General features: G+C 37.7%; 1 protein-coding gene across 3 annotated transcripts; it reads right to left on the bottom strand.

Annotated features, from left to right (window-relative positions):
• Positions 1–5,392: 5,392 nt before the first annotated feature.
• Positions 5,393–23,980, bottom strand: LZTFL1 (leucine zipper transcription factor like 1). Of its 3 annotated transcripts, XM_077129563.1 has the most exons (11): positions 23,788–23,980; positions 21,596–21,655; positions 18,758–18,882; positions 16,549–16,743; positions 15,160–15,220; positions 13,858–13,929; positions 12,520–12,585; positions 12,358–12,435; positions 11,303–11,479; positions 7,431–7,534; positions 5,393–5,694 (listed from the first exon to the last, which is right to left on the bottom strand). In XM_077129563.1, exons 1-11 carry the CDS (start codon positions 23,788–23,790, stop codon positions 5,676–5,678), a joined length of 960 nt encoding a protein of 319 aa, XP_076985678.1. In that variant the 5' UTR covers positions 23,791–23,980; the 3' UTR covers positions 5,393–5,675. The 3 variants fall into 3 exon arrangements, with proteins under 3 accessions (XP_076985678.1, XP_076985679.1, XP_076985680.1); XM_077129564.1 differs by lacking the exon at positions 21,596–21,655; XM_077129565.1 differs by lacking the exon at positions 21,596–21,655 and having other exon boundaries at positions 18,758–18,878.
• Positions 23,981–24,895: the final 915 nt, after the last annotated feature.

Raw genomic sequence — 24,895 nt, 5'->3', positions numbered from 1 at the left:
CTAAACAAGCTGTGGTATATACATACGATGGAATGTTATGAAGCTGTAAGACAGAATAAAATTATGAAGTATGTAACAACATGGATGGACCTTAAGGACATTATGCTGATTGAGAATAGCCAGAAACAAAAGGACAAATACTATATGGTCTCACTGATATGAACTGACATTAGTGAATGAACTTGGAGAATTTCAGTTAAGAACAGAGACCATCAGGAGATAGAAATAGGGTAGATATTGGGTAACTAGAGCTGAAGGGATACAGATTGTGCAACAGGACTAATTGTAGAAATTCAGAAATGGATAGCACAGGACTACCTAACTGTAATATAATGTTAGTACACTGAATGAAGCTGAATGTGAGAATGATAGAGGGAGGAGGGATGGGGGCACAAATGAAATCAGAAGGAAAGATGGATGATAAAGACTGAGATGGTATAATCTAGGAATCCCTAGAGTATATAATGATAGTGACTAAATGTACAAATTTTAAAATGTTTTGCATGAGGAAGAACAAAGGAATGTCAATAATGCAGGGTGTTGAAAATAGATGGTAATTAATATTTAAAAACTTTAACTTATGTGTGAGACTAAAGCAAAAATGTTTATTTGGTACAAAATTTATATTTCGACTAGTGCATTTCCTAATATAACTTCTGTGGACAGCTTAACTGAACACCATAAGTACATGGAACCTTGAGTAGAGCAAGAAATTTTGTAGGTTTGTCCAGAGTGATGCCCTGATAAATCCCAGAGTGATTTGAACACTGAATAAAAAAAGTATTTGCAATGTCCCCTTGGGGGAATGGCGAGAAAGGGGGAAAATTCAACTTCCCCATTTGGAGAATTCCTGATATTCTCACAAACGGTGGGGACAACCAAATCCATATGCCAAGCCCTCAATGGGCTTCACCCCTATGAAACTTATCCCCGCAAAGGACAGACTAAGCCTACTTAAAATTAGTCCTGAGAGTCATCCCCAGAGACCTCTTTTGTTGCTTAGATGTAGCCTCTCTCTCTCAGTGGACACAGCAAGCAAAATCACTGCCCTCCCCCACTCTACGTGGGACATGACTTCCAGGGGTGTAAACCTCCCCAGCAATGTGGGACAGAAATCCTGGGATGAACTGGGATGCAGCATCAAGGAATTCAGAAAACCTTCTCGAACAAAAGGGGGAAGAGAGAAATGAGACAAAATGAAGTGTCAATGGCTGAGAGATTCCAAACAGAGTAGAGAGGTTTATCCTGGAGGTTATTCTTATGCATTATATAAATACCACCTTTTTAGTTAAGGTATAATGGAGAGGCTGGAGGGAAGTGCCTGAGATTGTAGAGCTGTGTTCCAGTAATCATGTTTCTTGAAGATGATTGTATAATGATATAGCTTTCACAATGTGATGGTATGAATGTGAAAGTGTTGTGTGTGATGCTCCGTTTATCTACCTTATGGACAGATGAGTAAAACATAGGGATTAAAAATAAATAAATAATAGGGGGAAGAGATGTTAAAATAAATTTAGTAAATCTAAATGCTAGTGATCAGTGAAAGGGAGGGGTGAGGGGTATGGTATGTGTGAGTTTTTCTTTTTATTTCTTTTTCTGAATAGATGCAAATGTTCTGAGAAATGATCATGATGAATATACAACTATGTAATGATATTGTGAGTTATTGATTATATACCAAGAATAGAATGATCATATGGTAAGAATGTTCATGTTTGTATGTTATTATGCTTAAAAAATAAAAAGAAAAAAGAAAAAAAAGAAGTGCTTTCAAAAGAAATAAAAGGCATCCAAATTGGAAAGTAAAACATTCCCTATTTGTAGATGACATGATCCTATATACAGAAAATCCTGAAAAAAATCACAATAAAGCTACTAGACCTAATAAATGAATTTAGCAAAGTGAAGGAATTCATGCAAAAATCATTAGTGTTTCTACATGCTAGTAATGAACAATCTGAAGAAAAAATAAAGAAAAAATTCCATTTACCTAAACAATCAGATTATTTAGGAATAACTCGAACCAAGAATATAAAGGACTTGTACACAGAAAACTATAAAACATTGCTAAAAGAAATCAAAGATCTAAATAAGTGGGAGGACATTTCATGTTCAAGGTTTAGGAAATGAAATATTGTTAAGGTATCAGTTCTACCGAATGTGATTTACATATCAATGCAATCCCAATAAAAATTCCAACAGCCTTCTTTGTAAAAATGGAAAAGCCAATTTAAATTTATTTGGAAGGTAAAGGACTTTGTAGAAGTCCTTTGTAGAAATGGAAAAGCCAATTATTAAATTTATTTGAAAGGTAAAGAACTTTGAATAGCCAAAGCCATCTTGAAAAAGAATGAAGTTGGAGGAATCATACTTCTCAGTCTTAAAATTTACTACAAGGCCACAGTAATCAATCAAAACAGCACAATACACACAAAAGGACAGATATATAGATCACTGGAATCAAACTGGGAGTTCAGAAATCAATTCTCAGATTGATGACCAACTGATTTTTGACCAGGGGGAAAAGACCATTCAATTGGAAAAGAACAGTCTCTTTAACAAATAGCACTAGGAAAACTAGATATCCATATGAAAAAGAATGAGAGAGGGCCCTTTCCTCACACCATTTACAAAAATCAACTTAAACTGGATCAGTGACTTAAATATAAGAATCAGAACAGTAAAACCCCTAGAAGAAAACATAAGGAAGCATCTTAGGATCTTGTTAGACAGTGGTTTCTTAGACAACACCTAAAGCACACGCAACAAAAGAAAAAAATAGATAAATGGGACCTCATCAAACTTAAAATTTTTGTGTATCAGAAGACTTAACCAGAAAATAAAAACCTACTCAATGGGAAAAAATATTTGGAAACTACATATTCAATAAGGGTTTAATATCTAAAATACGCAAAGAAATCCTTCAGCTCAACAATAAAAAGACAAACTCCCCAATGAAAACATGGGCAAAGACTTGAATACACATTTCTCCAAAGAGATTATACAAATGGCTAAAAAGCACATGAAAAAAGCCTTAACATCATTAGCCATTAGGTAAATGCAGATCAAAACCCCAATGAGATACCATTTCATATCCACCAGAATGGCTACTATTAAGAAAACAGGGCAGGCAATGGTGGCTCAGTGGCAGAGTTCTTGCCTGCCATGCTGGAGACCTGGGTTCGCTTCCGGGTGCCTGTCCATGTAAAAGAGAAAAAAAAACCAAAAACAGAAAATAACAAGAGTTGAAGAGGATGTGAAGGTGGAAAAACAGCAGGAAAACTCATGCACTACTGGTGGGAATGTGAAATGGTACAGCTGCTGTGTTAGACAGTTTGGTGGTTCCTCAGAAATTTAAGTATGGAATTAGCATACTTGGCAATCCACTTCTAGGCATTCCCCAAAATTCCCCAAAAAGCTGACTGGAACAGATATTTGCATACCGATGTTCATAGTGGCATAATTCACAATTGACAAAAAATGGAAGCAACCCAAATGTCCATTAACTGATGAATGGACGCATAAAATGTGGTATACGCATACAATGTAATATTATTCAGTTGTAAATGGAATGAAGTTGTGATACTTGCGACACCATGGATGAACCTTGAAGTGATCATATTGAGTGAAATAAGCCAGACTCAAAAGGACACATACTGTGTATGATCTCACTGAAAGGAAATAGTTAGAATCAGCAAATTCACAGAATTAGAAACTAGAATATAGGTTACAGGGGCTGGGGTAGGGATAGGGAATGGGGAGTTAATGCTTTTTATTTGGGTTGATGGGAAAGTTTTGGTAATAGATGGTGACAATGGTAGCACAACATTGTGAATGTAATTAACAGCACTGACCTATGTATTTGAAGTGGCTAAGAGGGGAAAATTTAGGTTGTATATGTTACTAGAATAAAACATTAAAAAAAAACACTAGAATAAAAATTTTATAACCATTTATAATGAATAGTGAACTCTACTTAAGTGATGGACTAAAGTTAATTGGATAATTATAAAAGTATTTTTTCATGAATTATAACAATTGTATCACACTAATGCAAGGTGTCAATAATAGGGTGATATATGGGAACTCTGTATTTTATGCATGATTTTTCTGTAAACCTACAACTTCTTTTTTTTTAAAAAGTAAGTGCTTTCCAAATCCAGAGAGACAGAAAATAGATTAAAGGTTACAAGGGGTTGGGGGGAATGTGAATGGGTAGTTATTGCTTAAATGGTAAAGAATTTCTGTTTTAGAAGATGAAAATGTTTTATTAATGGAAGGTGGTGACAGTAGCACAATATTGTAAAAGTAATTAATGTCATTAAGTTGTACACTTTAAAATGGTTGAAGTGGCGGGGGTATGAGGGTAGTTCAGTGGTAGAATTCTCACCTGCCATGCAGGAGACCTGGGTTTGATTCCTCGTCCATGAACTTCCCAAAACAAACAAACAAAAATTTAACAAAATGGTGCTGCAATAATGGGTTACTCACATGGAAAAATAATGAAGTATGACCCTACTATACAGCACACAAGAAAAAAGAAAAAAGGTTGAAAAGCAAATTTTACATTATAGATACATGTTATCAAATAAAAAGGTGTTTTCCTTCTGAGGCATTAGTGCTTTATGGACTTTTGTTTATCCCTGTATAAACTATATCATTGCATTACCCCAGCGCAGGTATGATGCCTGATTTCCAATTATTTAACCCAAAATCAGCCAAGAAAAAGCAGAAAAAATGGAAATATAATTAAAACCTCTTAAAAATGTAGTCATTGTAGATACACATAAAAAATAAATTTTAATTAAAGGTTCAAATCTAAGGATTGGTGGGGCTGATTTTTTATGGAATATGTCTTTTTAAAAGTGTTGTTATTTAACATGTAATTTAAAAGAATATTCTGGAAAAATTAATATAAAGATTACACTTATTCTGAGTCCACTTGCTTTCCAAACCACAGAAATACAGCATGGATCTGATTCTCCATCAGTAATATAGACTCATGATGAGCCATGCTACAAAGAATGTCCAAACCTTCTCCAATAAATGCAGCATTTAGGTAGAGAAAGCAAAGGAGTTAACTGAAACCTCTGTTCACTGCTGTTAATTTTCCTTCTAATTGGTAAAAACGCTGCCTATAATATATGGTATTTACATTTTCAATGAATTCATATATTTTTTGATGATTGAATAGAGAAAATGAATTAGATTTTGTTTTTAGAAATAAAAATAAGGTTTATTTGAACCATCTATCTTCAATACTACTATATTTATTTTTACCCTGGGGAAGGTGCAAGTATAAACATTGTAAGCTTCTTTAACATTTATTAAAAAGGTATATATCCTTTCTATTAATACAAAAGGATATGACTTCTTCCCACTCCAAAAATCTCTGTTACTGTAAAGTATCCTCAGTTTATTCAAAGACAGACTTTGAAGCACTCAGCAGAGAGATATTTCAGATGATCAGCAATATTCAGTGGGTTTTCTCTTTTCACAATTAGGAAATGAAAACAGGAGTTCTTTGGTGGGGGGTGAAGGAAGAGAAAAGTCTGAATATTAGAAAAATAAAGGGAGGGAATATAACAAAATGCTTCAAAATACATGCGTGAGGTGAAAAATGGCTTAAACTTTCACATTATGGCTGCTTCCAAATGAAACTTTCTCAATTTTTAATCTTCAGGTTCATATCTGGAAAGAGATAAAAATTAAAATAATGTCATGATAATTTTTTTTGGTTGTTTTTATTATTGTCATTACCAAATGAGTTTACTTGAAACATCTCCAGTGGCAAACTAGTAAAGCTGTACTTTTCAGTTAAAATCACAGCTATTGGTAGAAGTCAGATACATTCAAGGCATTATGATGGTGACTTAGAGGGGATTCCTATATTGGGTGGGAGGATGGACCAGGTTACTGATAAAATATCTTCAGATTTTTAGATCTTTAAGTTAGGCATTTAAATCCATGAAAGCTTAGTATAGTAGAAATTCAATAATTATCTAAATTGTTAGATCAAAACAAATAACTAATATGGCTATGTGAGTAAAGGGTTAACAAGCCCTCCTCTATAAGGACAAATCTGATGTTGAATTCACTTTCTAGTTCTTTCCCCTGTGTATTGGGTTGAATGGTGGCCCCTCAAAATGTTATGCCCGAATCCAACGACAGGTGTCTCCTAAACACAGAGAGGAGAAGACCCAAATAGAAGAGGAGAAGGTAAGGTGACGATAGGGACAGAGATTCAAGTGACAAGTCACAACCTAAGAATGCTGACAGTCAGCAGAAGCTAGAAGGGGCAAGAATGCCCTTATTGCCCTCCCAACACCTTGGTTTTGGATTTTGGCCTCCAGAATGTAAGAGAATAAAATTCTGTTATTTTAAGCCATCAAGTCTGTGATTTTTTATAGCAGCCACAAGAAACTACTATACCCTGGAACCCTGATAAATGACAAATGTCAGCTGAGTTATCAGGCAGTATCACTGATGGTAAAAATGACCCTGATTGCTGATGATATCTGGCTCAGGACAACTGTGAATGAAATATAATACCACAGTTTTGATCTTCCCTCTGTACAGTGAGTCCTCATAACTAGACATGTTCCTAACTGGGCATGTGACTGCTACAAGAGATACCAGTCCTGGACATGGACTGCTCAACTAGGCTGGCTATGGCATCCAACCGCAGGGAGCTCTTTTTCTGGCACAAGAAGACCAGCTCTTGTTTGGATGTGTTTAAAAGGGGAAAGTTTAGGTTATATATATGTTACTAGAATAAAACTTTTTAAAAAAACAAACCATAGGACTTTACAACACAGTGAACCCTAATGTAAACTATGGATTTTAGTTAATAGTAACTAAATTATAATATTCCTTCATCAATTATAATGAATATACTACACTAATGCAAGGCATTAATAATGGGGGGAGGGGTATATGGGATAAGTATTTTATACTTTCTGCATGATTTTTCTATAAATCTACAACTTCTCTAATAATGTATATAAATTAAAATAAAAATATATATTTAAAAAGACTAGCTCTTGGACTGCTGAGAGGACACCCCCAGAAGGGTAAGACCTAATGCTGCGCTGCTAGTTTGCTGTGTTTCCCATCCTTAAAGACAGAGAGGAGGAGACCCAAATAGAAGAGGAGAGAGTAAGGTGAAGATAGGGACAGAGATTCAAGTGACTGCTGAGTTAATCTGCTGCTGGGAGAAGATTGTTGAAGTCGTGAGTGAGCCTAAAGGTCTAATTGAACCTAAGAAGTCATGGTTGGTATTAAGGCTAGGGAAAGCCAAAGCTCCTTTGCTTTCCTCATTTTGTCCTCAATGACAGAGCAACTATCCATTGGCCTGACTTCTCTGAACACAGCTTAGATTGAATGGAGAACAAAATCAATGCAGTCTGAGAGCTGTGAAGACATACTTTGCCAGTCTTTTCCTTAGGTCCTTGATTTGGTCATTCTTCTTGGTAAGAATCTCTTTCATGTTTCGATAAGCTGCTGTTTGTTGGAATTTCTTCTCTAATTCCTGCTTAGTGAAAAATGTCAGTGCATTACTAAGTAATAGTTAAGGAAAGAAATAAATTAATGAAAACGCATATTTTGTGCTCTAAGATTACAAATATTCTGCTCATATTATTTTCTAATTTATTTATTTATTTATTTATTTATTTTGTAAGCAGAAAAAAGGAAGAACAGTTTCGTTTATTTTTTTTAAGGGAAGCAATGGAAAGGATGGAAGCTAACTATTCAGTTTCAAAAACCCCATTCTTCCAGGTGAGTCTAATTTCGAGTTTTTTAATGAATGTATCAAGTTTAATGTGTTAGGTAATATTATTAAGCATTCTTCTATAATTTATGTGTTGGATCCTCTTCCTATCCACTCTAGGAATAGTGGTGCCAATTCTCTAAAGTGGGAGGAAACTGTCTTGGTCAAAGTTACATAGCCAAGACAAGATATGGGCTGGGAACCCCTGGACTTCCTGCATGGATGCTCTAACAGCATGTCCCAAACTCTGATGGAAGAGTCCAAGTCCCATGTTTATGGATTTATTCTCACCTCACTCAACCCTTCCTCTTTTTGTTCACCCTGAACTTCTGTGCCCTCATTGATATAATTTTCCGTTTTCCACTGGTCTGTGTCCCACTCTGCCTTGGACACCTTTACTTCTTGCTGTTCACTGAGATGCTTCATTAGGAGGCCTGTTCTGAAGATGAGCTTTTCACAGGCCAGTTGTACATGGGGCTCGGAGCAGTCCATTTTCAAAGTCCTGACAACATGAGAAATGAGCCTTCTCATGTTGTTGTTGGGGATGAGATTCTGTAGCTGCTGGTTTAGGTGAGTTTCAAATTTATCACCTGGGGATGGGAGAAGTGGGAGAGTGGAGCCATTGGGCTTGGAGGGTAAGTCAATGCCCAAGTTATGGTACTCCCATTGTGTTTCACCGGTTCGTTTCACTGTTAACATTAAGTTGTCTGCAGTCATAGCAGATTTTGCAGGGGAAGAATTCCTAAAGGTAGGCATTTTAGGGGTAGTCTCTTCTATCAGAGTAGTGTTTTCTGCATAAGCGCTTTCTACAGAAGCATTGTCTACAGCAGCATTTTCTGTAGGAGGTTCTGCAAGACCAAATAATTCTGAAAAAGGATTTTCCTGAGAACCGAGTTCTCCTGAAGCTGAAAAAGCCTCTCGTGTGGGGGAATTGATGAGGCTCCTCACTGCAGAGAATGGAGGTTTCTTTCTAAGCATAAGTCTATACAGTGAAGCTTTCTTTCTGAACTTCCGACGTTGTCTGGCCTTGAGGGTTCTGTTGGCTATACGAGAGCGAGCTTTATGAAAGATGTATTTTTTTCTGGAATGGGAGACTAGTTCAGGAGCCTTCATGTGTTTGACTCTGGCATTTGCGTCTTCTAAAACAAAAATGGTGTAGGTTAAGTCTTTTGATTTGTTTCTAACCTGAGGTCCAGTTCTTAGAGGGGTAGAGGTAGAGGGCCTGCCCATCAAGTATTGTTTCAGGAAAGAAGAGACTGCTGCCTTATGCTCCTTTATGAATGAAGGCTCAGTGTCAAAGGAGCTTCCCACCAACTTCCTTGGCCTTTGCACCATGTGAAGCTATCCCAGCTCCTTTGGGGTTGGCATCCTGGGGCTTCTTTCTTTGTCGATACTCTCCACGAATGGCTGGGCACCCAATTTCCTCCTGATGCTCTTTTTTCTCATTTCTTTCAAGTGCCTTCTCTGGATTCCCGTTGGTCCCTTGATGACTTTGTCCACTCGCTGCAGCCTTTTCCCTGCAATTGCTCTCTGAATCTTTGCCAGGCCGCTTTCCCGTGGCTGGACAGTTTTCAATCTCTTTAGAGAGATTCGGCATTTCAATTTGGTAGCTAGTAAGTTGACGTGCATAAGCTTGGCAAGTTTTTCTCTCTTCTTAAACTCATCAAGTTTTTCTTGAATTTTTGCATCTATCAAATTTTCCAGAAAATGGAGTTTCCTCAGTTTATTTTTGTAAGCTGCGTTGTCAGGTGCATGGTTAAGAGAGAACTTCCCTGTATTGTTAATTGAGTTCAGGGGATTATTTCCTTCTTGTATATTTGACAAAAGCAGTTTAATGAATGGTAATCATATTGATTCTATAGTTTCTAGCTTTCTCTCTGAGAAATAAGGCAATATGTAATTCAGTGCACCAATAACATCACTTTCATCATTAAAGGCTAGCTGTTCATTCATGAAAACTGACAAATCGATGCCATTTTTGTCAGAGAATGCTTTCTCTGGTTCAATAGTCAGTTCAGTGCTGGTATTCTTTTTCTGGGCTTGTAATGCCTTCATGAAGGCTCCTCCTGTGTGTACTAGAAATGCTTCCTCATCTTGGGGCTCCTTTATCTTCCTCTGATGCTAGTCTATGAGAATAAATCTCAATGAGACAGAAAATTATAATCAAAATCATCACTACCACAGTGACAGATATTGCCAAGATGAGTTTGTTGTTATAGCCATATCCTGGAACTTCTTTTGTAAGCTCACTCAACCCTTTCTCTTTTTGTTCACCCTGAACTTCTGTGCCCTCATTGATATAATTTTCCGTTTTCCACTGGTCTGTGTCCCACTCTGCCTTGGACACCTTTACTTCTTGCTGTTCACTGAGATGCTTCATTAGGAGGCCTGTTCTGAAGATGAGCTTTTCACAGGCCAGTTGTACATGGGGCTCGGAGCAGTCCATTTTCAAAGTCCTGACAACATGAGAAATGAGCCTTCTCATGTTGTTGTTGGGGATGAGATTCTGTAGCTGCTGGTTTAGGTGAGTTTCAAATTTATCACCTGGGGATGGGAGAAGTGGGAGAGTGGAGCCATTGGGCTTGGAGGGTAAGTCAATGCCCAAGTTATGGTACTCCCATTGTGTTTCACCGGTTCGTTTCACTGTTAACATTAAGTTGTCTGCAGTCATAGCAGATTTCGCAGGGGAAGAATTCCTAAAGGTAGGCATTTTAGGGGTAGTCTCTTCTATCAGAGTAGTGTTTTCTGCATAAGCGCTTTCTACAGAAGCATTGTCTACAGTAGCATCTAATTTATTTTTAAAATACACTTTTTATATAAAGTTCAGAAAATCTAAGTTTTAAAAATACATTATTTCAAATAAGAAGCAAAAACAAAAAACAAACATTTTTCCAAGTCCAGTATTAGCAAATAATTCAAACATGCATGCTCTAGACATGGGAAATTGTAAATGAATTTGAAATATTTGAATATTTGAAATATTAAACTAATTTTCAGGTAAAATAAACGTGATTCTTTTTCCAATCCTAAAGTAGTATTGGTAGTTTTAGGAGCAGGAGTTGTAATTTAATTAAATTTTAACTATCATCTTCTTAAGAGGCAAGGAATCAAATCCCTAAAGAGAAGAACCTAGCTCCCTTCTACTTGTTACATATAAATTATGAAAAAGGGTTAGAATTCCTTAATAAAAAGGTCACCCAATTCTCTGCCAGGCCATAGGAGGGAGAAACAAGAAGAAAAACCCAGGAGCACAGAGCACTAGATGTAAGCTGCCATGGGCGAGTATCTTATCACACTATAGAAAGGAGAGGAGAGTTTTTTTATATCATAGATATTATAGTGCCAAAGACAGAAAAATCCCTGTGCCTAAAAATTACAAATCCTTAGAATATATATTGGCTAATACCTTGAGAAAAAAATAATCTGAATCTGCAGTCGTCTAGCATTTACCTTAGTTATATCTGTCCCTCCACATTTCTCATTTAATTGGACATGAACAGACAAATCCCCTAAACATGATCCTCTCACCTTTTCAGCCAAACTCAGCTGCTCCTGAACCCTGAGTAGGTCATGCTTGGCTGTCGCTAGATTCTGCTCCAGGGACTTCTGGCTTTCTGTCTTGTCATTAAGTGTCTTCTGAAACTCACTCTTTAAAGCAGCAACTGTATTTTCCAAGTCACTTAAGTCTTCAGCCTTTATAAAATCCTATGAAAAATAAAAACACATCACTTCACATTGACATGCTAAATAACCGGGTTAGAATACTGAGTCAACCTCATAGGAGCTGAAAACAAATTAGGTCCAGTGCTATGCCTGTATGCCAGCCCTGCTACCAGCTGGGGTAAGCGCTAGCTCCTCTGGGGCTATCACTTCACCTTGCCCATCCTCAGTGCATGGGGTCCTGCACCTCGCAGACACCCAGTGGTTACTGAATTTCAAATACATAAAATGATTTATGAACTGCTGAAATTCCAGTCAAAGAGCAGGAGTGAAGTGTGATCCTAAATGTGAAAGGTTGTGTCTTCTATAGAGGTGGCATGGTAAATAGGTTTCATTTTGCAAAATTAAGTTAAAAAAAAAAATCCTGGTGAATTCTGAAATGATACAGATGGAAAAAAATTAATGAAATCAATGTAATTTGTATCAAAATTTAAATATATTTTAGTCATTATTCAGTCTAGTAAAATTCAAATATAAACCCAATTAACTAAAACTTTACCTTTCTTCTATTCCTTTTATTCCCATTGTAATTAGAATGTCAAAGTGATAGGAAGAAAAACTTAAAAAAAATTTCATATTATCTTGCATAGCAATGATATCTCAGGATCTGTTAGGCATCTGAACTGTGAATCTGCCCCTCTGCCCTGGAGAATGGACAGCCTTTGGGCATCTGAGAGAAAGGCACTGGTTCTTACCTGGCCTTTCCTGGGCATGGATATCCCAATGCAGGACAACAGTGGCTTCTGTCTGGGGCATGGCAGTGGAGGTAGAGGGGGCCATAATGAACAGTAACTAATACTTAATTTTAAGCTTAAAACTTTATTCTACTTAAAAAATGTGAAAAAATAGCTAAACTTTTTCACCTTCTGATTTCCTTGATTGAGCTGTAAATCGTGCAGTGCTCTTTCTAGTTCTGACTTCTCATCCAATGCATTTGTAGCCTATTATCAAGTTTAAACAAAACACATTCAGTATTTAATCTGCGTGTAACTCTTTCAATAATTTTGTTAAAATTTCTCAGTTACCTGTATTTCCATGGTCTTTAGCCTTGACTTCAATTTCTCATTCTCTTCTTGAAGTCTTAAAATTTCCTTTGTGAGCAAATTTGAGTTTTATTATTTTAACCAGAATATATATACATAATAAATTTTTTGGGGGGGATGCATGGTCCAGGAATTGAACCTGGGTCTCCCACAACCAAAATATTTTTAATACTTTAAACTACTACTTGTTTCTTTTAAAAACTCACTTTTTAAATTACATAATAGCTTAAAAGTCTATATGCCCTGGTTATTAGTACTATCCCAACTTCCCCCAGCCTACCAGCCTCAACACCAGTGACTGATCTTTAGTTCTAAGATTTCTAGTTCCTTCTCTCACAGTCTCTTAGACATATCTTTCCTCCTTTGGCACTCTGTTCTCAGCTTTTTTCCAACTCCTGTCTTATCTCCCACCTAGCTAACCCTGTGACTCTTGGGTCTATTCTCAGCTTACACTGCACATTACTGCCATTTATCCTAAGTGTGAAGACACAATCTTCAAATTTTCAATACTCTGGCCCTGTACTCACCCCACCCCACTGCTGGGACTGAGCCTAGACCAGCTGCCTGTTGTTAAGTATAAGCAGCTCCATGATGATCGTTACCCCTTTCCTAGATGCATTTCCCCTGTGTGAAATGAACCAAATTAATTCTCAGTGATAACTGAAGTTGGAACATTTGAATAATTAGGAATTCTCTTCAAAACTCTGCATTGGGAATTATTTTTGTTTAGATTTTTTTTTTAATTAAAAGGGTATAGTCAAAATAAATAAGTAAATGAATTTTTTTTTTTTAAAAAAGGGCAGGCCACAGTGGCTCAGCAGGCAAAGTTCTCACCTGCCATGCTGGAGACCAGGGCACCAGGAATCAAGCTAAACTTGATACTGTTTCAGGAACATTAGTTCCACTTTTCCAATGAGACTGTAAGTTTTTGAGGGCAAGGGATCAGGTATTATACTGCCTCTTATTTCTAATAATTCCTGGCACAATGTTGAGAATACAGGAGGTATTAAAATATCTATTTGCATATGATAAATACTTTTTACAAACCTCTTTATTAAAAAAAAACTCTTATCACAGATCATAAATTTCAAATGTCAAAATTCCACACTCTTCACTTTACCATAAAAAAGTACAACCAAGAGCTGCTTCATCCCCTCTGGGTGCCAGTGAGTAAAACTAGTGCAATGGACTAATTACCCTCAGTAGACTAAAGACTGAAGCAACGTCTTTCCACCTCTGTTTTGCTATCACCGAGATGTGTAGGCAATGAGAGGGCAAAATTGGAGGGTTTGCCATCTCTCAAAATGATGACGACATTACCTTGTTTAGGAGTTCTGCTGTTGCACCTTCATTGAGTGGAGCAAGTTTTGGCTTTACAATATCTATGATAGGCTAAAACAAAGTAAGAAACCAAACTGAAATCACCACAGAATAAAGCACTGATAAACATTAAACATTTGTGCTTCCTAAGGGCACTTTCTAAGTGGAAGACACTGTACATAAACATATCCACTGGGATGTCAGCTCTGCAAATAGGGGACAGAGTTTGGTTTTCTCCTATGTCCCAGTGCCTAGGACAACTCCTGGCCACAATGCTCAATACACATTAGGGATAAAAATGAAACCAATCCTCTACATATATATCTTAAAATACATATACAAGGGGAGGGAAGGAAGAAGGAAGGAAGGAGGGATGGAGTTCAAAACCAGACCTAAGCAGAACCTAGCATATAGAGCCTGGGATTATAATCTGGGGGAACACAGATTTCTGCCTGAACCTCAGACTCTGAATAAAGGAACATAAAAACCTTTTAAGATTTTTAAGATCAGTGAGGGTCTAGACAAATACCGTACCGTACCGTACCATACCGTACCATACCATACCACACCCATACCACACCCATACCACACCCATACCGTACCATACCATACCACACAATACAGGTGAAGAATAATTTAGCACAAATATTTTGGCAGTTTAGCTATATGTATTAAAAACAAAAGAATCCTATACCTCTGACCTAGAAATTGCTTAGCCAGAAATATATCCCCAAAGCAATCACTGGAAAATTGTTTTGTATGTGGATGTATCTGGCTTCATTTCAGCAGTTTTTATATGGAACAGCAGGGAATACTTACGGTGCATCCATACAATGGAAAGTTAAGTGGCCTATGCAAATGATGAGAAAGATTAGAAAGAGAAGATGTAGGTAACTACTAGTATTGTGGCCACTTGGCAGATGAGGAAAACAAGACTCAACCATGTCAGGTAGCCTGCTCAAATTGTGTGCTCAAGGTCACAGCTAGGGAGTGACAGAGTCAGGATGTACACCCAGGTTTGGCCAAAGTCAAACTCTGGTTGGCATTGAGATTGGACTGCAGGGACCGTGTTGGGGAGGAGAGGGAGTAGGGGGAAGGTCATAATAGACAGAAAGAGTCTTTTATTGTTAAGCTTCCAAAACTTTTTTCTTTTGCCTGAAAATCTTAGAGGCAATTTTTTTAATTCTCTCAAGTTGAAGGGTTTACTTAGAGAGTTTTCACTTTGACCTCTGAATGCTATGAGTGGCTTGAGGATTTTACATACTAGATGTTAATATATGACTTAGGATGGCCAAAACTTACCTTTTTATTTGAAGATGTAAATTCTGCTTTTTCAAATTCTGCAACTTGTTCTAACAGTTCTCTTGAAGATAAATGCAAATGTGAAAAAACATTCATTTAAAATATATTTATATCATATGCAAGAAGAATAAAATCACTGGTACTGATTTTGTAATACTGATCAAGCCAACCTATTACATGCCAGAGAGAACAGAGCAAGACGGATAAAACTTCATCATGTCAAAAATAGTATTTAGTTACAAATGATTGAGAATCCAAACTACACACTCAAATTTGAATCCTCTATAGTACCTAGTATTTTGTAACTACTAGGTATACTATATATATATTGCTCTAGTTAAGCTACATTTTTAATACAAATATGAGCAAAATGTGTAAAAATTCTGTTTTTGAGATGTTCTAAAGAGACTGCTCCATTACATAATACTCATTGTTAGCTAGCAGATGTTCAAGAAATGCAAACTGATTTTAATAGAGTAGCCTCAGGAAAACAGGATTAGTCTACATTATCTACTGAAATTTTCCCACGGCAGACAGATGATTTGGGGCTACCCCACCCAATTATTTCCTTTTTTTGCAAAAGTAAAAGAGAGCTGTCTGTACAAAGGCTTATAGAATGAATGGCAGTAATTACTCTTCTAAGCATTTATTTCCAGTTTTTGTTTGGTTTGGTTTGGTTCTTGTATCGACACAGGTCAATTTCTCAAAGTTTCTCAACAGTTATGTACTGATACTTGCTGAAGTTCATGGCCTTCCTTGCCAGCCCAGCACTGTTCAATGCTGTTGATATGACACATGCTCTCACTGTGCTTAGAGACCAGTTCACAAAAATTGGCAGCCAGCCTTTCCTGATATGGGATGCATTTTTTCAAAGAATGAGTTTCACCTTCACTAATTTTACCATATGTTTTCACTTTATGAGCTCTTTGACATTGATTAGAAAACACAGGTTTCTATGTAAAGGTAATCATAAGTATATAAAGTTAAATGGAACTATTTAGAAATAAAGTGCTAAAACTACGAGTTCAATTGATACTTATATCTGAATTAATTTTTCATCAGTTTCTAATCTGTTTTTCTTAGTTGACTTGTCTATAATGAGTGATTGTAATACTGATCAAGTTAACAAAGATGCTGGAAGGAATAACAAAAACCTGAAAAACAATTTCAAAAATCTTTGTCAAAGAAGAGTAGAAATAGAGAATTCAAGTTGGACAGTGGGAGGGCTCTAAAAGATCACTCAGTAACTGCATGCGTTTTTCTAATGTCCTACCCAAATTTTCTCATTCAGCAGCTGACCAAAAAAAGCAAACAGCAAAAATGTTCATTAATTTTTATAGATTTTGCTTGGGCTCCTGTTTTCATAAGTGCAGGTACAAATTTGATTACCTGTTTTCAAGTTCAGAGATGTCTGTTTGTAGCTTAAGGTACCACTTCTCAGCTTGTGAAAAAAGCTGCCGCAGAAGTAACACATTGGTGTAGGTAGTGTTGATAAGTTCAGACTCCACCTCGCTGTGAACAACAGCCTGTAACCCACTCAGGACTTCAGAGACTTCGTCGATGGTAAAGGTCTCCTCCACCAACCTGAAAAACAAATAAGATCCAAAACTTCTGGATTAACAACAAAAATCATTAACAAAATACAACAAAACTAAGAAACTCACATTCCTTTCAGCTAAGGGATTTAAGGCTTATAATGAAAACATCTCTGGAAATTATCTTCTTTATTAACAAGATTGCAAATAATTTGTTTAATTTATGTCTATTCAAATGATTAAATTGTGGCTGATTCTTCAATGTGCAAATCATTCACAGACATACACTCTCAGAAACATTCCCAAAACCATCAGCTACTTTTAAAAGTTTTCAGTTCTAAACATTTTATTTAACTTCAATCTCCACTAAAATGAATCTTATCACATTTAATAATTTCAAAAGTAACTTGAAAGGTATAGTTTCTTCCTTTCTTTCTATTGTTTTACTAATTGTATAAATTCTATAATATGAAAAAAACTGCAACAATAATCATATATTGCTTCTCTTGGTAGTCTTGAGATCCAAAAGAGAAGAAGAAACCTAACTTATATTAGTTAAGACTCCATCGATCACTCTCCAAAAATAAACAATATCACCAAAAACAGTACTAAAAATCCACTCTCACATAGAGAATGTTTGGGTTGGAAGGGAATTTTGGAGCCATCTTCCTCAATCCCCTCATTACAGACAGGAACACAGACCCAGAGGGTGGAGGTGATTGTCCAAGGTCCTACTATGGGTGACCCACACCCACAATCAGCTCCTGCAATCTCAGCAATGTGCTGAAGAGCTGAGTCTTTGGGAAAGCTGTGCACACCACTTATTTTCAACGACATGTCCTCTCTCTGCATCCTCCCTCAAAAGGTCCTTCTCCTTGACTCTTAGCAGATGAGGGCATCCCAACCTCAGGTCCAAAAGGACATCATGAAAAAAGATTCAGTTGCACCAAAGTCTTACCATAGTTATATTATACAAACACATATTTAAGTTAATCACTATTTGAATCATAAGTCTTTAATGTTTCATCTAGCCAACAGAATTTAACAACTCTAAGAAAACCAAAACCCTATGCTACATTTTTTTTTTTTTTTTGCATGGGTAGGCACTGGGAATTGAACCCGGGTCTCTGGCACAGCAGGCGAGAACTCTGCCACTAAGCCACCATTGCCTGCCCACCCTATGCTATTTTTGGTGAAAGTTTTTGTTAAGTATATTAAGAATATTGCTACATTATTGAATAGAACATACCAAAAACCCTACTTAAACCTTTTTTTTTTTTTTTAATGAGCCCAGATCATTATTATGAATAACAATTAAGGCACTCTGATATGTAAAGTGATTTAAGGAAGAACTTCATTCTGCCAGTCCCTCAGTTTTGCCAATTAGATTGCTGTTTTCACCCACTGGGATTCAGGAAATCAGATTACCAGATTAATGAGTTAAACAGATAACAATCTAAGGCTGATGGGCTCCCCTACAGATCAAAGTTTATGGCTTTATGACATGACGTCTTTTCACTAATGTTTGACTTCATATTTCAGTATGACAAAGCTTGATCCCAAAGTAATCTGATGTCTATTATTCAGTCCTTTTTTCCATGAGCTTAAATATCTTTAATTATTGATCTAGTTAGACTAATTATCATCTCTTGCTACAAATGAAGTAACAATTTCAATACTGACCAGCAAGTTTTTTATGGTTTTGTGCTGTTTTCCCCTTTCCGAATTCTTCAATACAAACTGTATAGATATCTTTTAGCTAATTGCCATGTCTTATGCTCTAATCTTTTCATTAATAACTCAAGTAAAGTTCTAGAATAATTATTACATGAACTCTTTGCAATTTCCCAAACTATGCAATCCCATGATTACTATCCACATTATCATCTAATACTAGATTCACTGGCCCCATGACAATCCAGTTTCTTGAGTTTCATATACTACAAGGCTTAGTATAGCTACTCTCAGCAAATAATTGACCAGGATAATCCTAGAAATGGTTTGTTATGGTCTCTGCTGCTCCCCATCCTGACTACCAAAAAAACCCTAGAATTCTCTGATACCTGCTCTCCTTGAGGTCCTGGAAGCAGGAATCTACAGTTTTGAGTCTCAAGCCTCTTTTTGAACGAGCAAAACGCATATAACTAATAACTTCATTTTGATGGTGGTCATTTAGGCCCAACTCTGCCTGAAAAAAAGAGAAGCAATTTAATTGTTAATCTTTACGATGTGATAAAAGTACCAACAATGAAATACATAGGATACCCATTCTTTGCTAATGTGCACCAAATCTGTTCCTTTCTTCTGGCATGCCTGGCTACTCAGCTAGACAACACTTCCTAGTAGTGCCATGAAGTTAGGTGTGGCCACATGATTACTTCTCAGGAAAGGAATGTGAGCAGAAAAGACTTGGGCTATCTCAAAAGTCTGGGCCTTATGACTTGGAGCATGCATTCCTTACTTCTCTGGTACCTGGACAAGGTGATGAATAGGTTGAACCATGCAAACAACTATGTCCTATGGGCATGGACAGCAGCAAGACAAAAGGACCCTATGTCCCTAAATGACCCTGGGAGTAGCAGTGACTCATTCACCTAATGGTAAATGAGCAGCAGGATAGCTATGAAGTGAGACAGACTTCTGTATTCTTGAAGCCACTGTTTGTTAGATCTCTATTACGGCAACTTAACCTCACCCTACCTAATACAGCTTTAAAAATATATATTTGGTTTGGAAACAGTCATTAATTAGTCTTCATTTTCAACCAGATGAGAACTTGATAAATATAAGTTGGCTAAACTGAAAAGAATATGATGAAATTATCAAACTGAACATCAACATAGAGGGCTAAATGAGTCAAATTAGCTTTATTTTAAGAATAACTTATCATGGCCTTCTTATGGGAGATAAAGGTCCAACTTCCCAGCCTCCTTTTCACACTACCCTTTCACTCTACCCACACAAAGTTACCTCCAATACCATGGAGGCCAATGTCAAGGCCATCAGGCACCATCTCCCTCAAACATCAAGCAACCCACCATGGCTTTTCTGCATCCACATAGATCCTTACCTCCCCTTCACAGTCTCAAGTTTCCTTAGAACCTACGTGTTCTTGCCCATCTAGTAACCTGAGACATCCCTAGTACTTTCCATAGTGCTTGGCACACCGTAAGCTCAACAAATAAGTTTAAGGATGTTCTTCCTTTTGAAGGCCACACCTTCACAGAGCCTTAGTCAGTTCTCTTCCTGCGGGATTTTATTTAACCAATTACTCCCCTCTCAACTCTCAATAGGTTTCTTTTCTTCTGAAAATAGCTATGTTAAGCCTCATTCATCCTTAAAAAAAAAGAGAGAGAGAAACAGAGTTTCCCTCTAGCTAGCATCCCATTTCTCTACTTCCCTTCTACTCTTGCTGTCTCCATTTTACCATGTAATCCTTAAACCCATACACAACTCCACTTGCATAAAGCTCTCAGGCAACTTAATTACCAATTGGGCTAACATGGTTGATGCTTTATTCCTAGTTGATTGTCTCCAATCTGGCTTGCATCACTACCTTTCCTTCTTGATCATAATCTTAGGCTCCTTTTAGGGTTTGCCTCTTAAATATCTGTATTTCCAAGGGCCTGCACTTGGTTTTAACTCTTCCACTCTCTATCTTCCCCATGATGATCTAATCTATCTCAAGGTTTCATATGTCACCTATATGCATATGACTCTCCTGTTAACAGGCTGAGCACAATGGCTTGATGGAGAGCTCTGCCCAAGATGTCCTCCCTGCACATTGTTTTTTAATATCTCTACAATTCAAGATGTTAAAATTTTTAACCCAGGACATCATGATGCTCTCGAATGGCTATTTATTCAGTTAGGCTCATGTTCTACAACAACCAACTGGGGTATTCACTCCAGTGTAAACCAGGACACTTGAGGTGCATACTTACCTTCAGTATCATAATCCTATCTTACTGGTTAATCTGGTAATTAGAATTTTGTTTAGGACAGGAAAATGGAATGGGAAGAGGGAAGAATTTTCTTAGGTTTTGATTTACAACTATTAATCAACTCCTTGAAGTAATGTTGAACATTAGAAATAATTACAGTAATAACAATAGCTAAAAGTCATTCAGAGACTATAATGTGCCAGGTGAGATCTCATTTAATCCTCATTACAACCCTATGAAAAATGTAATTTTACTGCCACTTTATTGATAGAAAACCGAAGTACAGAGAAGAAACTTGTCCCAAATTACTGAGATGGTAAGTGGCAGACAAAGGATTTGAACGAGGCAACCTGACCCCAGAGGCCATACTAAACCCTGCTTATTTCTCAATCCTTTGTGGGATATGGGAGAATATAGATAAATAAAAGAACATGTACATGTTATAGTTCCATATATACCTGAGTCATAACTAACAATAAGACATATTTCCATTAGGCATTTAAAAAATAAACTGAATACCTACTTTATATTAGAGACAACGTTATTTCTTATCATTAGTGGTTAAGCCTATATTTGGAATATACAGCCACAATTTGGAAATACCTCAAAATAATGTCAGAACTTGAGAAAAATAAATAAACCACAAGTTCTCAATTATTCCTCACTGTCTATAGCTTTAAATCCATACCTTCAAGGCCCCCAAAACTCTTTCTCTAACCCTGTTTCCTAGGATTCTACTATATGAATGCTCTTTCAGCTAGACTAGTCTGCTCATCAGCCCTGAAAATTTCTTGCCTCAACTTTCACTCTTGTTCCCTGATCCTTGCCTAAAAATTCTTCTCCATTCCTATTCAAGAATCTGAATACTATCCAGTGGTGTTCTGGTAAATGTTTAATCACTGGCTCTTTGAGAGGGTAGGGAAAAGGAGGAGGGAATGTCTAACTTGTAGCACTTACTGATTTCTGTGGGATAAATACTTCCATTGTTGCTGACTTCAAGCCACCAATGCAATGTAACTAATGCAAAGATGAGAAAAGATGTGAATAATTGACTCTCACCAGCCAATACTAGCATGCACCAGTACACCACATTTCCTTCAAGATCTAACATTTTTTGCCTACTTTGTGAAGGCAACCAATACATTTTCAGTAACTCTAGTTATGTCTTCCTCCAAAAACTACTTTTTTGGCACCACTGCAGAGGACTACTACCTTCTATTATCAGTCATTTTTTTTTGTTTTCCAAGTGTTGCTGCTCCAACTAGACTGTAAGCTCTGTGAGGACATGTATAATTTCTTACACCACACAATAGAGTAGGTGGACAAAGCGTATCTGTTAATTACTTTTTCTGCAAGGAGAATTAAAGACTTCATAGAACCAAGAAGAAAAAATTACTCAAATTGAGAAAATGAAATTTAGATCAAAGGACAGAAAAGTTGCTCTGACATGCATGGAAGTAAGGAAAGGAAGTAGCAATGGACAGGTGCATTCAGTAGAAGAAATTATATCAAACCAGAAATGAAACCTCTGCTTTCTGATATGTGCACACAGGTATACTATATATGTAGATGGGTCAAATAGTTAAAGAAGAAAAGAAACAGGTTGATGTGTGGTGTATATAGATAAAATATTAGATTAAAAGCCAGGTTTTAGTCTAGAGCTACAAATATCTACCAGTGTAATTGTTACCAAGTCACATACTCTGACACCAGTTTCCCGATCTATTAAATGAGAGCGGTAGATACGAAGATCAACTCTAAAATGTTCAGAAACAAATGGGAGATGTCCAAATAGGGAAATCAGCTTTAAAAAATTTGTTGCAGAAATACTCTATTAAAATAATAAAAGAACTGAAAACATAGAGCAAGAAATCCTACCAGAACATTTCCAAGCTAATTTCTTGAAATCATGCCAAGAAGTGATTCCTTGTTCCTGATCATACACACAAATTCACATACAATTTAACTAAGAGATGGCTAGGGTTATAACTATAATGATAAAAATGAACATAATCTAATAAAACCTATCATATAGTGCTTAACATATTTTACTATTATTTATATGTATATATTATATATATATATAACTTAAGTGTTCACGTCAGAGAAGTGCTTATTATTTTAACAGGTATTATGCCATTTGTTTTATATGCATTAACTCATTTACCATGTTAAAAACCTTAGTATAATTATTATCTGCAATTTACTAATCAAGAACTGCAAAGCCTCAGTTGTTAACCAAATGGATAGAAAGGAACAACAGGAGATAGAACAGGGACAGATGCCCATTTTTTGTGATCACCACCATCATCTTTTCAACTTCTTCTGATATTTTAGGAAAATCAGGAGAATGAATGGGACACCCTCTAAGCGCAAGAAGCATGGGGAATGGTCCGTTTTGTTGCACGCTGTGCCCCCAGCTCTGAGACAGTTCTTGGAACACAGTGTGAGTTCCACAGGAATTCCAGTTGCTGAAGAGACACTTTGGTCGCTCTGGTTTCATCTCTTTTTCTGAACACTTCAGTATTTAAACTATTCTAAGTATGGTTACTGTTTAAGGTGGCATGTGACATCTGCACATCCGTGGGGTATGTTTCAGCATACAGGAAAATTTGGTCTTTTTTGAACGAATTAAAACAAAGAAAATATAGCCGAAGTTTCCTCAGCTATAAAATAACTTAAGAGTCAAAGGCGCTCCCAAATCTGAATGTTAGATTCAATCATGTCCTCCCTCCTCCGCTCGTTAATACGTAGTTGTTTATGCTGTCAAAGATGTGTGCATGTGTGTGAAAACCTGGAGGATCCTGTAATACAGTGTGAATCCCGCCCAGCGCCATCTGCTGGCTGCGGTTCCCTCGGATTCTCTACACCCGCTAACCGTAAGGTGCGACTCAGCCCGGGTACCACCAGGCAGGAGCGAAGAACGAAGTGAAAGAAGCAGCAGGGACAGGGCCTCACCCTACGGGGCGTCGGCCGAGGTTAACTGACCTCCCGAAACCAGCACAGCCTCCCCTCCTCAGGGGGGCCAAGTAACCGGACTCAGACTCGCCACAGGCCGCGCCATCGTTCCGGGCCCACCCGCTCCACGCCTCTAGTCCCGGCCGCAGACCTCTTCTTCACGGTGGAGCACCGGACGACCGGCTACTCACCATGGGGAGACAGCAGCCTAGAGGAGTGGGAAAGTCTAGGCGAGCCGGGAATCGCCGAGGGTGGCTGGACCGCAGAGGATGTGGCGGGGAGGGCGGGTTGTTTAGAAGCCTCCGTTGCTACTGGGAACGGAGTCACGTGACTTTAGTGTTTTGCGTTCTCGTTGGTCCTCGAATTAGCGGGACAGGCAGTGCAATACGACAGGCAGATAGCCGCATGCGCATTTGCTTCTAGGGCCGGAAGTCCCGCCCTTTCGCGCCACGCTAGCTTTGATGGCTGGTCGCGGTTGCCAAGGGTAACGGGAATGGCGGTGTCGCCTGGGGCCTGGCCTGGACTGCCACCGTAGGGCTGGTTCCCACGCTTTACGCGGCCCGGTGCCCCCCGAGGCCGTAGCTACGAGGGCTGATTTCCGATATTTTCACGGCCTCACTGGATGTCGAATGCATCCCAGAGTACCTACCTGGAGCGTCAAATTATTACTGGCTCATATGTCTCCCGCTGCCAGATTTCTGGATGAAGCCTGAGATTTGAACGACCATCCCCTCACGTCCTTGGAATCTGCAACTTTTAACCTACCTTCCCAGAATGATCTCGGGCCATTCTTTAAGAAACAACACGAGAAGAGGCAAAGGTGTAAGGATGAGATAGGTTATTGTAGATACCAGGCGCTTGGGGCTGGGTAGGCGAAGGCCATTGGAATGGGCACTTCAGCAGGCTCAGAAGGCAGAAATATGATCCAAACACAGTTCTTGGAAATGGAATGAATGAATAAGCTAAAAACTTGAGTCAGTGCCATAGTCGCTGACGTAGAGAACACAGAGGGGGGAGCTACTGGCTTTCTGAGAATTCATAGGAGCCTTGAAATGGAGGAGAGGAAATTTGACATTAGCTCTGAATCATGAATAGAGAAGATCATGCTTTCTGTGTTTGTGTTGATTTTGGCTCTACAAAGGGCAATTTAACATTAATCACAATGGTACAATTTTTAGATCAAGAAAGGATTTTAGAGATCACCTGATTCTAGCTGCTTAAGATGAAGAAACGGAGAGAGCCCAGGTCACATTGTTACTGGACAAAGGCCGTGGATTCTTCTGCCCTTAGGGCTCAATA

The sequence above is a fragment of the Tamandua tetradactyla genome, chromosome 15, assembly GCF_023851605.1.
Source record: "Tamandua tetradactyla isolate mTamTet1 chromosome 15, mTamTet1.pri, whole genome shotgun sequence".
NCBI classification, from domain to species: domain Eukaryota; kingdom Metazoa; phylum Chordata; class Mammalia; order Pilosa; family Myrmecophagidae; genus Tamandua; species Tamandua tetradactyla.
This window is presented reverse-complemented; position numbering and strand designations above follow the sequence as displayed.